The sequence below is a fragment of the Pygoscelis adeliae genome, unplaced genomic scaffold (genome assembly GCF_000699105.1).
Source record: "Pygoscelis adeliae isolate BGI_AS28 unplaced genomic scaffold, ASM69910v1 Scaffold190, whole genome shotgun sequence".
Classification (NCBI taxonomy): Eukaryota; Metazoa; Chordata; class Aves; order Sphenisciformes; family Spheniscidae; genus Pygoscelis; species Pygoscelis adeliae.
The window spans coordinates 796296-808864 of NW_008823922.1; the positions used below are offsets into that span (position 1 = coordinate 796296).

Below are 12569 nucleotides of genomic sequence, written 5' to 3' on the forward strand. Positions count from 1 at the left end.
TTTTGCCCGCCGCCCCCTCTGCCGGCCCCTGCCTCACCCCCCAGCCGGGGCCAGCCTTGCCAGCGGAGCCCGTCCTCCGCAGCGCCAGCAGATGGGGTGCGGAGCGCGGACGGCCGCGCTGCCGGCGTGCGGAGCCCGGCTCGGGGCTGCGCCAGGCTCCCAGGTAAGTTCTGCTCGCCTTGCGCCTTGCTTGGGCTTTACGTTGCAGGATATACTAGTAATAAGACTGCAGAATTCCGTTATTTTTCCTTAAGGGACTTCAGAATATTTTTCTATGACCTAATCTGCAGGCAAAATGCCTATTCCTTACATTTTAGCTTACAGGCAGCAGTGGTTCTAAAACTTCCTGAGATTTCACATGGCTATTAGGGATTAGTCGGAGGAGAGTCTTTAGGGCAGCTGAGCAATTTCTGTCAGTCTCCCTTCAGGCAGATTTGGAATACATTATAGAATAAATTTAGTCCCTGCATAATTCTAATAAAATAGAGCATCACGTATCCCATCTGGGAGGCTTAGTTTCTGATTGTAACTGCATAAATCAACGGAAAGCATCTCTCACAAGAATATTTTCAGACCCAGATGGTGATTTGAGTTGCAAATGCATTTTTCATGTCCTTATTGTGAAATGGAGGTCGGGATAAAATACAATCAGAAGATTGAAATGAAGCTCTTGGATATAGATCCTCATCCATTAAATTAGTGTCTCTCCCTGGGTTTTAGTTTCACTACATTCAACAGCCTGAATTAATTGAGTTCAACAGAACAGTCTCACAACAGCAGAGAATCTGAATCTATTTCTAAAATGTATCTGCGACGGGTAGAGTCTTTGAAGGCCGTACCATACCTGTCTCCAACAAAGAACTCCTGATTGCCTGAATAATAGCACAGATAATGTTACTGTTTCAGTAAACTCCTCGAAGTCTAAGGAGAGAGCAAAATCTGCACTTCCTTAAGAGCAGAATCTCTTGAAGAGAAGACAGTTGAGACTGAAAGCAAACTTAAGTATTAGAAGTCCATGCATAGTTCAGAAAAGGTCACTGTTAATCATTCTTAATTATTGAGAAGAAAGGAAATTCCATTTCCCCCATCAGATTTCTTTTCTGAATAGGAAAGAACTAAAATTGTCTGAACAAGCTAATAAAGTCATCCAGGAAGTTGAGCTCATTTCCAATATTAGAATAAATGCTGTACCTACAAAAGAGGTGAGTTCATAGGAAGCTGATGGCAAGCTCTGTTTCCCTAAATGTTCAAAGCTTTGTTTGTCTTTTTCTAAAAGCACAAAAGAAGTGATGTCTTAGTGGTTAAATCAAAACCTCCATCGTTTACCCCTAAAATACTTTTAGCAAATTAGAAATGTTGGGAGTCAAGCCTGCTAGCTTCTGTCTGCTGTGTGCTTGCCTATGGTCAAAGGAAGACCTTTTAAAGGGCATAGGTCTAACCAGTGGATCCTTTAATTGCGTAAGTTAGTTTGATACTTGGGTAAAGGATGATTTCCATATCACATTGCTCAAAGAGCTGTTGAGATGTGGAGTGAATATTGTAATAATGCAATAATACTTGTCACTAAGTATCTGGAAGCATAATGAGATTTTTACCTTGTATTCTTCCCAGCAACTGGGGGATATTTTGTTCTTCAAAAGTTGTTGGCTCAATTTTGCATCTAGTCAAGTCAGGTGAATTTTGCCGTGTCAGGTAGATACAGGAGCATAAAGGAGAACATGACCTCAGAAGTAGATGGAGATAAGTCACAGCCACCACATCCAGACTGGAAGCATAGCGTAGGTCTCCCTAAGGTTTTGACTTAGCCTGTTGTGTACTAAGACATAAGGGATCACTAAGAAAATGTGTGTTTGCACACATCCGTTACCCACCAAACATCCACAGGTCAGACCTGGGGTTTAGGTACACGTACATTTTTGGTAGCAGTCACATAAAAAAATCAGTGGTAGGTTGCATTTCCTTACCTATAATGGCAAAAGGATAACAAAGGATGACACAATTTAAAATTAGTAGGAGACAGCAGTTTTTCAAGTGTGTGCACTAAGTGGAGTGGAAAATGTTCCTACCCTCTTTCTCTGAATTCCAGGGTGAGAGTTCTGCATTTCTGCATATTTTTCCTATCATGCAAGTCTCTTGTAGAGCTCCTGTGATTACCCTGGCCAGCTAATTCTGTTCTGAGATTGTAAGATATTATACCGCTTCTTTATAACAGGAAAGGGAACTTCCTCTTTAAAGCTACATATTACTAAGTAAGGAGGATTTCTGATGGGCGGAGTTTTCCCTTGAGCAGGCTAGATAAAGGCTTGCAGGATTTACAGACCTCTCAGACTGCAACCAGCATGAACCGCAGCCTGCCAGACAGAGCGCTGCTCAGCTACGTGATGGATGGACAGCGGGACAGGTTGTGCCTTCAGCCTCTTTGGGACTTTGTCACAGCAAAGGAGCCATTGATCAAGTCACCGTTTTTTCCGGTGCTGTTTTCTTTTTCAGCATACATGGCTTTCTGTCTTCCATATATTGCACTGGACTTTTTAAGCACTAGACTACCAAACTTGAGAAAATACAAAATCCAGCCGCAGAACTATCCAACTCTGGGAATGATGGTGCCTTGCATTATTCAAAGTGCGTATCACCACGTTGTTCTGATCTTCCCGGTGACGTTTCTCCACTGGTACTGGAGACCGATGAATCTACCAGTGATAGCTCCAGAGCTGCCTGAGGTCCTGCTGGAAGTAGGAGTTTGCCTGCTTCTGTTTGATTTTGAGTACTTCCTGTGGCATTTGCTTCATCACAAGGTGCCTTGGCTCTACAAGACCTTCCACAAGGTGCATCACAAGCACGTGTCAACGTTTGCTCTTACTACACAGTATTCCAGTGTATGGGAGTTGCTCTCACTGGGATTTTTTGCTGCTATCAACCCAGTGCTCCTCGAATGCCATCCTTTGACAGAAATGATTTTCTTCCTTGTAAACATTTGGTTGTCAGTGGAGGACCATTCAGGATACGACCTTCCGTGGTCAACTCACCGACTCGTGCCGTTTGGTTTGTACGGAGGAGCACCACATCATGATCTCCATCATCTGAAATTCAAATCAAACTATGCTCCTTACTTCACCCACTGGGACAAACTCTTCGGGACGTTCACAGAGTCGCATTCTAATTAAGGATATTTATCTGTGGACAAACTCTTATTTTTTTATAGACTAAACTGGGACATTAATTTTTCAAAGACATACAGAAGATGATTGTATATTTGAAGCTTCCTATAAAAGCAATAGCTATTTATAAGAAATCCTCTTAATATATGTGTATTTGTATGTATACTTGGAACTGCCTATATTAAATGACTGCAAATGAGAGGGTAAATATCTGTTGCTTAAATTTGTTTGAGTCAAAGGTGTAAGGGAAGCATTAAGAGACATTCTCTCTTCTTTCCTTCTTTCCAGCTTTCATAAAGCATGTATTGTATTACTGTATGATGTTTTATACATACGCCAGAACAATTATCTTACTGTTGTAGGATGATTTATGATGTAAACAGAAAAGGTACACATCATGGATTTTGTGGAGTTTAATCTGCCAGATCATATTATTGGACAATGATGTTGTAAACTATTGCTGCCGAACAAAGCTAGTTGCCTAACAGTGCAATAATTTTGATATTTATATTTTAAACCTTGATCAACTGTCTGTTTTTAATAGAAAATAAATATGGTTATTCTTTTAAAATTATATTGTGTTTCGTTTTAGTAATTCCTCTGTTCATGTTAGGAACAGGTATGATTCCTCTTGCATAGGTGTCATTTATTTGAGTTTCAGACTTTTCTTATTAAAATATTGTCATGTTATTTCAAAAGTGAACCGTTTACTTTTTCTCCAGAAACACGTGTTATTTTAAAATAGTTTTCAATTTTGTAAAAACAGAATATTGAAGAATGCAGTTTAAAAAGCCATGGTGAAATTTTATTATTACATTTGTGAGAAGCTTGAATAATTTTCACTAAATTTATGGTGTGAGAGCAGAGCATTAAGCAGCCCCTTAATAAAAGGGAGCATTGGTCCTTCACAACCACATCAATTAATTGTTACTCGCACGCAAAAACCTGGCAAGGAGTATAAACAGGGTTTCTACAAAATAGCTTATTCTTTCAAGCAGATTTCGGAGGAATAGAATCAAACCCTTCAGGATCCTAAACCATAGAGCAAAACTTCCACATGTTGCTGGAAGAAGAGTTAATATAAAAGATTGCCATGTAGTCTCACAGAAGTCACACTGGAAAAAAAAAAAAGCATGAAGAGAGAAGCAGGTCTTCCATGTCTCATTCAGCAGAGATCCTTATGGACTTCTTATGTCCACTACGTAACATTTTAATGCTTATAATCTTCTATCCTGTATTACTAATAAACTTCTCAGGGTAGTGATGGGAACAGAGAAAGTGCAAAAAATGTAGAGAGTGTGTGACGAACACTTACGCATCATCATCCAAAAATGTCTTTGTCATTATGTTATGTCTAGAGGGTTGTGTGACCTTACAGAGGCTGTTTGTCTAGGAGAAGAGAGAACCCTTAGTATTTGCAACAATATGAACTTATAAAGGGAACAGCACTTTTGGACACTGCATCTTTTTGATAACAGGAAGTAGTTTTCATAAACATCTTCATAAACAGTACAAAAGGCTGCAATCTTAATATGTAACTGCTCCCTCTGCTCTCTGGATACCACAGAAGAGCAACCCTTCTTCTCAGGGGTAAGAACATGACACATCCTAAGAGCAAAAATGAGGCTTAAAAGAACACAAAACTGGAATTTTTGCCATGCATCTATTCAACTGAAAGAAAGCATTCCCAATCTTTCTGATGATTATAATCTTAAGTATTTTGGGGTGTGCTACAAAGAGAAGGAAGTATTCTTTTTTTTCCTGCCAAATGCAGGAGGCAAAATACAGTCTCTGATTTCTTTGAGCTGTTTAGCCATTTTGAGGTATCCCAAAGTCACCTTCTCAGTTCTAGAAATCCCACTTAATTCAGCTTGGCAAATACTGAGCATCTGACGGGGGTGCTCTGTGGTTTCAATGAGTTATACCTTATACTGTAACTATATATTGTAACTATACACTATAACAGTCTGTTTCATGTACTGTTGGCTCTCTAAGCAAGCAAGGTTAAGGCTAACTGCTACTTGGATATTTTGCTCTAGGAAGCCTATGAGCAAATCCCACAAGAAAGGTTGTAGCTGAACCCATGGGGATTATTCCGGTTTTTTGCATGAAGCTTAAGACCTGATATACCAAATACTTTACTACTGGCGAAAGAGTCCTAGTCAGCTGCAGGCAAAACTATGCTTGCACTTGTCAAGTCAAGTGAGGTCGTCTCATTTGGCATTGACAGCGTAGCGTTAAGAGCTGTGAGGGTGATCAAAGTGACAACAGAAGGAGGCGATGTACTGCATGATGATCCTGCCTGCTCCTCTCTCCCTCACATCCTCAACGTTTGGATGCCTTCAGACACACACCAAGAATGCATTTCCTCAGATATGGAATTTCCCCCAGGTTATATCTGTACCGCACCTCTTGCCAACCGGCCCTGGGATCTCGGTTTAAGGGCTCGTTATTGCGTGAACTTGGAATACTAAAAAGAACCACAACAGCCCCCCAGAAACGCTGTCAAATGAAAATTTGACTAGTACACGTCTGTAGTGGTTTATTTGAATTCCATGCTAGAAATATCTGTACTTCATCATCATGACATAATCCTAGCATACCTTGTCCCTATTTCTATGCTTTGAAGGTAACTTGGGCTCTAAACTGTGAGAGATTGAAACCATTTGCGTATTGTGTGTGTTTTGAAGCACTTTCTGTAGCAATATGTACTATAATATAACTTTAGACGTATGCATGAGAAAAACTCATGAGCCGAAGACCCAGACAAACATGTAACTTCAGGCCTTTGCAATTCAATGAAAGGCAAAATACAGACAAAAACATATACTGAAGATAAAGCAAATAAGAGTTGTTTTTTTTCCTGTTTTCATTGAAAGTTCAGCATATACTGTACCACTGAGCGTGAGAGCACAGCGAGTTCTGTGTATTGATGGTGCTGAGATTTTAAAACAGGATTTTACAGATGTTGCTTCCTATATTTGCATTTCCCCGTGGTCTTTACCACAAGTCTTCACCAGACAAATGGAACGGCATGACACTCTATTGTAAGGGTTTATGTCAGAAAACCAAAACCAACTTTCGCTCTTCTGTTCCAAAATTCTCCTAGCTTCCTTCCTCATTATAATGTGACATGATGTGCCACACAGACTTCCTATCTGATCTGCCAAAAGCTAATCTGTTGTCATTTGTGAGTAACTAGAGGATGTTTGCTCAGACCCTTGAAGCTATAAAATGAGATTTTTGATGCTGCTATCATCCACTTTATATCTTTAAAAATCCTAATTTAATAAAGGTCAAAGAAGTAAGATTTTATGCATTTCTCTTTGCAACTGGATCTTAGTTCTTAGGCACATGGTTAAACATTGAACTCTTTGTCTGATCCTACAAATTGCAGGAGTTCCCAAATTCTCACTGGCAATTTAGCACTATACTTCTCTTGAAATTTAGGCTGAGTCTTCCAAATGATACCTGGCTTGGCAATTTTGAGGTAACAGTATACAACACTGCAAAGGGACAGGTTTTTGCTTAGCGGGTACGTTCTCAGCACTGCTGGAAAGTGTGCTCCTCAGGTGCTTCGGAGAGCACGTATGAAATTTAGAGCCATGCTGAGTCAATATTCACTTCTGGAAAAGACTTTGTCCTTATTCATGTTGATCAAATGCAAGGACTTCACAGGGGAAAAACAACACAGTCTACGGTCTACAGCTATGATTTTTTAAGGTTTGAAAAATACTTTATGTCATTAATGGGTTTACTGACTCGGTTAATCTAGTGTGTTATCCGGATTAAATGAAAAACTAGCATCTCTTTGGGCTATCACACTATGCTATCTCTGAATTAGTTTTGAAGCGATTTGTAATGACAGAACACTTAATTGTCATCCGTTGCCCCTCAACGTTACCGGAAGGAGTGAATAACTCTTTGATGTGGCTTTATCTTAGTGGACTCAGCAGTCACTTCAGCAGTTTTGCTTGTTCTTGCTTCCATGCACAAGTCTTAAGCTTCCACTATCACCTGCCTACCTCCATGCAACCCTTTTTGAACCAGTTACAGTTCTGTATCTGAAAAAATCAGTCATCTCGGACTCTCTCAAAATACAAAACCGCGGTGGATTTATTCCCAGGTTACCTTGGTTGAGAGACTAATCAGTGTGAGCCTACTATCACGTTTACGTGTAAACTGTGTCTAAGACCCTAGCTTTGTGTGCTGAGCTTGGCTGATGTGCCAGTTTGCTCAAGTATTTAGGCTGGTCCTGCATCGCTCAGTGCAATCCAACCTGAAAGGTCTTTGTAGCACAGTCTGGAGTTGTGTTTGCAGTATGTTTTTCTCGTAAAAACAACTGCCAAACAATTGTTTTCCCAAACTTAAATGTGTTTCTAATTTATGGAAATTTGAAGTTGCTTAAGAAAAAACCTCCACACCCCCCAAAACCAATCAACACAAGCATTCCAGACTTTAAAGGGAACAGAACAAATGCAGAGGGGCCTTTAGCTGTGGAAAATGATGCTGAGGTTTTTTAATACTTCTTTTCAGACTTTCTCCTTTTTAAAAAGAAGATTTGAAAAGCTTCCTAATCACCTTGTCCCCCAAACTGCAACGATTGCGATGATCTAGGCTGTAGGTGTGGACAGGGGGATGAGAGAAAGGAGAAAGGGAAAGGAAACCGATGTGTCTGCAGGCACTTCCATCACTGTCCTTTGGTGCCGTGCACGCTGCCCGTCAGGTACGGATGGAGTGCTGCACTGACATACCCTCCCCACCGCCGCACAGATGCTTTCAGCCCTCAGGTTCTTCCTGCTGGGGCAGTACAGACTCCACATCTGCACACAGCTTTTCCTTCCTCTTATCTAGTTCTTCCTGAAAATTCCCACAGCAGCAAAACATATCGACTTGCACGAGGGAACTCCGCCTTCGGTCAGCATAAATGTAAACATACTTTTGTGTCATCAGGTATAAGATTAAGTTAAAGAACATCTACAGGCACGTGGACTGGAGTGCCTCTTCCATGCTGAGTTTTGAGATAACAGGTTTTACGTGTGGGAAACCAAAAAGCTAACAAACCAAGCTGGATGGTTAGTAGGCCAGGCAGGCAAAAACATGACTACTTTGGTTTCAGTCCATTGAGAGAAACTTCATGTTACAGATATGTGATTTGGAGGGATGTGGAAGGATGTGTTACCTACACTTTCAGGGAGAGTTTAGATGGCAGGTACTTTTATTTGTCCTCATAACAAACAGGCAGCAAACAATTTAGGGGGTTAAGTAGCCCACAGTCTAGGATGAGCTATAGAAAATCTGTTTTTAAGGTGAGCAAGATGTACCCTCTTTATCAAAAGGATATAAAAAAGCACTGCTAGAAAGGCTAGAAAAAGGCTAGAAAAGCACTGATGTAAGGCTGTTTACTCACCTCTTCAGACATTCACAGAAGCTGTGGGAGATTATACCCCTACGAAACAACGCGTGTGGGTAATTACAAAGACCCTTTAAGCGATTTGTTTACAAAACTTCTGGAGCTAGTCTAAATAGCTGACATGACAGGATTTGTCAAGCTATCCAGAAAAATGAACACGGGAAATACATGGGTGCTAAGGATGGGATGATTTCATACCGTGTGAGCATGCTCCTCTGATGCTTGCAGCTTACAAAACCTGCAAGCTCAGAGGTGGCCTAGTCAGTCGAGCTTCTAGAAAGAGCAAACGCCTACCAGCTGCCTTCCCTCATTTTTTTATCCTAGTGATCATCTCCACTGGTATTCCCTTTTCCTGGTAATCCCAAAATACTTCCCTTGAGCAGCTGCTGACAGCCTCCCCTCCTCCCCTAAGAAAACTGGCTGAGTACTGCCAGCTGCTTTGCCAGGTTTGCAGTGTTTTTTCACTTAGGCAGTCAGATGATCACTCCCTTGTGCCTGCATCAGTTCAGATCCCATAATACATTGCTCGCACGTGTTCTGTTGCAAATGGAGGCTTATCCCTCACAACCTGTCCTGGAAAACTACGTATGAGAAGGCAAGCATGTGCCTCTGTCCCTTTTCCTCTCCTACTCAGCTCCCTGCAGGCTGGACGGCATTTCAGGTGTTTTCTCTCTAGGTCTTTCCCCCTGCGGGAGAGCCTCCTGTTACCTTCCCACCTGCCTCTCCAGAGCTCGCTTGAGCCCAGCTCATCGGAGCAGGACAAAAGGCTTTCCCCTCCTGAATCCTAGCCCAGGGAGGTCTTGGTTTGGCTCACTATGCTTGCTGATGTGACCTTAGCTCACGCTGGACTTCTCTGCTGCGTAGTAACTGTGTTTGTGGGTGGTGGGGTAGCTCGAATGCTCCTATGTGTGGTTTCTTCCCTGGATGCAAAGCAAGTGCCAGGTCCTCTGATGAGGAAGCCGAGCAGACTGATGATGTGTGAGGGGAAGGGTCTCCGGTGGGTCTGTGCCTGTTGGGTCAGCAGGGCCATGCTGATGTAAAGCTGCGGGATGCAGTGTTTGAGGGTGTCAAAGTTTCTCGCCAGTGACAATTCCAGTGTGATAAGGCCCAACCCAAAGCTGGAGCCTCAAGAAAGTGAGTAACGGCTTAGTAGCTTTGCTACTAATGTGGTGAGGAAAGCAAAAGAATATTTAATTACTTGTTCTGTGGGGTTGACTCTTTCCACCTAGTGTCTTTCCTCTGTTTCCACATAGTGTCTTTCCTCTGTTCCCACAGCCATGGTTTCAGCAGTGTCTGACGCTTCTTGTGATTTGCCTGCGGGGAATTGCTTTTCCAGTTTATGGCATCTCCATTTTGTATTACGTAGCATGCATGTTTCCTAAGCCAGAAAGCTGAAGCAAAATCACTAGCTTGGAGCTGGCTGGCAGACAATTAGTCTATGTAGCAACGCTCTTTTGCAAGTACCATGACTGGTAGTTTACTATTTTATCTGCTTTCTAGCAAATCCCGACACTGTGTTTATAACCAAAACCCCCCTCCCACCGCTGTTAAACCTAGGCCCTCAGCGTACTGTTCTGCATCGTTTTCTTTCTGGAAATTAATTGCATAGTTTAGCCCTATATGCATTTTTTCAATTTTTTTTTCCCTCTCTTTTTGTGACTCAGATTTGTATCTTGAGTAATTGAACCATTTTTTAGGAGAAGGAATTTCATTTCCCTCCACACTTGGCACAGCTAGCAGAAGAGCACTGTTTTTCTCTGAAAGCTATGGACAGACAGCAAAAGAGCAGAGCATGTTATATGTGGAAAGGCACATGCACTCAGCCATATCAGCATAACAAGCTGATTCTCTCTTTTATTTCCTTTGCCTATTGAGCTTCAGCTTACTGCTTCCCTGCTCTTCTCTCAGACCTCTTAATCATAGGATAATGGGATAAATTAGTGCTTGTACTACCATCAGTATCGTTTCTAGAAGTTAACCATCCTGTTAGAGCCTAATAATTTGCAGTTAGCACTATTTCGAATATTATTATTTATAATTTAATTTTGAAACCCTGGCCAAACTCTGGGTGCCAGGAGCTCTGCACACACAGAGGAAAAAGCTATCTCCCAGGAGGCTAGAGGCATGGTATGGACCTTCTGCCTTCAGAAATTACTTATAGCACCTGCTCCTTGCTGCCAAAATTTCCTCTGAGACTGAAGCATTCCCTGAGGATGAATTATGTTTCTAATCATTACAGTTGAAGAAAAGCAAAATGAAGAATAAAATCCATCAATATACACGTTCTTCATCTGCTGTGAGCTGATATATTTTTACCCACTAGGTCTGAGAGTAAGAAATAAGAACTAAACTTAAAACTGTAGGAGGTTTTTAACTCAAAAAATATGATGATAGCAGTGGAAAGTAAATATTTGCTCTTTGCCTCCCAAGCATTTTAGCAGAAAAGTTCAATTGTATGCTTTACCCTGCTGTGCCAAACAGCTTTCTTGGTACCTACACCTTCCTGGTGGCTACAGTGAAGTAAGGATGAAGAAATCTGTAACATGTATTTTGTGAAAGCTCTATTCACTTCTTTGTTAGAAGACTTTAATCAAAACTTTCTCAATACAAACATCTAAATTTGACTTGGCAGTAATTGGCCCTTTCAGATACATGAAAAGCTGATGGGTGTGTGTTATCTACAAAGCACTAATACCCAAACAGAACAAGTAATGGGGCTTGCTTTATTTCCCAGTGTTGTTATCACAAATCTTGATTATTTGATGTAGATATAGCACCTGCTAAGCTTCTAGCTGACTGTGGCAAGGAGAGCGATTCAGAAGCTCGTTTTGCTTGTTGCAATACACATGATCAAAGGTGTCAAATCCAGTGTTGTGTAAAGGTTTTCTAATAATTATGCTGTTACACCTGTGTACTTACACTACTTCTGCCTTTTAATGTAAAAATTCCTGACAGCAGCATAGAAAAAACTTAATATAGGGTCCAAAGCAAGGTTTGAACTCAAGTCACACAAAGGTAACTGGTCTACCTTTGCCAGTGGCTTCCAGGGAAGAACTGCATTGTCATTGTGCTTGGGTGGGAATTCCAGGATGAGGTTATTAGAAATGGATGTGTGGCACTTCTGGTGATTGTCCAGCAACATGTGAGGTAGCTCATGATAGTGCATATATATCGATTTTATATATATATGTGTGTAATTATAAATATATAGATAAAAATAATTTATATATATATAAATAAATATATATACATGTGTATATATATATGTATGTATATAAAAACCTGTGGTTTGTAAGGTATGGTGTAAGAAAGCTGGAGATGACAACAAACCAGAGTCATGGCTGGTGGCTTGACAGAGGCAAACTTCTCCACAAAGGACCATGAGGGAGCACTGATGGGGAGATGCGAGCACGCATACTCAGCCTCAGGAGCAACCTAAGGGTTTTCCCCCAAGTCAAGACATGCTGACAGAGGACAAGGCAGCTGAAACTTGTGTGGTGGTGATAGTGTCATTTGTCTCTCAGTTTCAGAGGGAAACAACAGTTGCACAACCGCAGCATCTGGCAGGGTCTTCCGGTAATTTGTGGACTTATTATGCAACTCAGCAGAATTGGACGGAGCCGGAGAGGTCCCAAAGATATTAAGTGCTCTCACATTTTATGACAATCATTAGCTGGGCAGAGGCAAGAGGTATTTACACTGTTTTATTTACCCATTGGCAAAGAGGCAGGGAGGAACCAACCCTGGTTCGCTCTGCGCGAAAGCAGTCTGCTGGCCCCTGCACAAATATGCGGCTCCAGATTGATTGCAGCCTGTACTGTCTGTTCTTTAGGTAAAGGCTAAATGAGACACAGAGGGTGGAAGCAAGGACAGGTAGCCTGGGAGGAATACAGAGAAATTGTCAGAGCAGCCAGGGATCAGGTTAAGAAAGCTAAAGCCCTGATAGAATTAAATCTGGCCACGGACATCAAGGGCAACAAGAAAAGCTTCTATAGGTA

At 41.5% G+C, this 12569-nt stretch overlaps 1 protein-coding gene across 1 annotated transcript; it reads left to right on the top strand.

Moving 5' to 3' along the window:
- Window positions 1-2338: 2338 nt before the first annotated feature.
- Window positions 2339-3724, top strand: CH25H (cholesterol 25-hydroxylase). The gene has a single exon (XM_009320178.1). It carries the CDS (start codon window positions 2340-2342, stop codon window positions 3162-3164), a length of 825 nt encoding a protein of 274 aa, XP_009318453.1. The 5' UTR covers window position 2339; the 3' UTR covers window positions 3165-3724.
- The last annotated feature ends 8845 nt before the right edge of the window (window positions 3725-12569 follow it).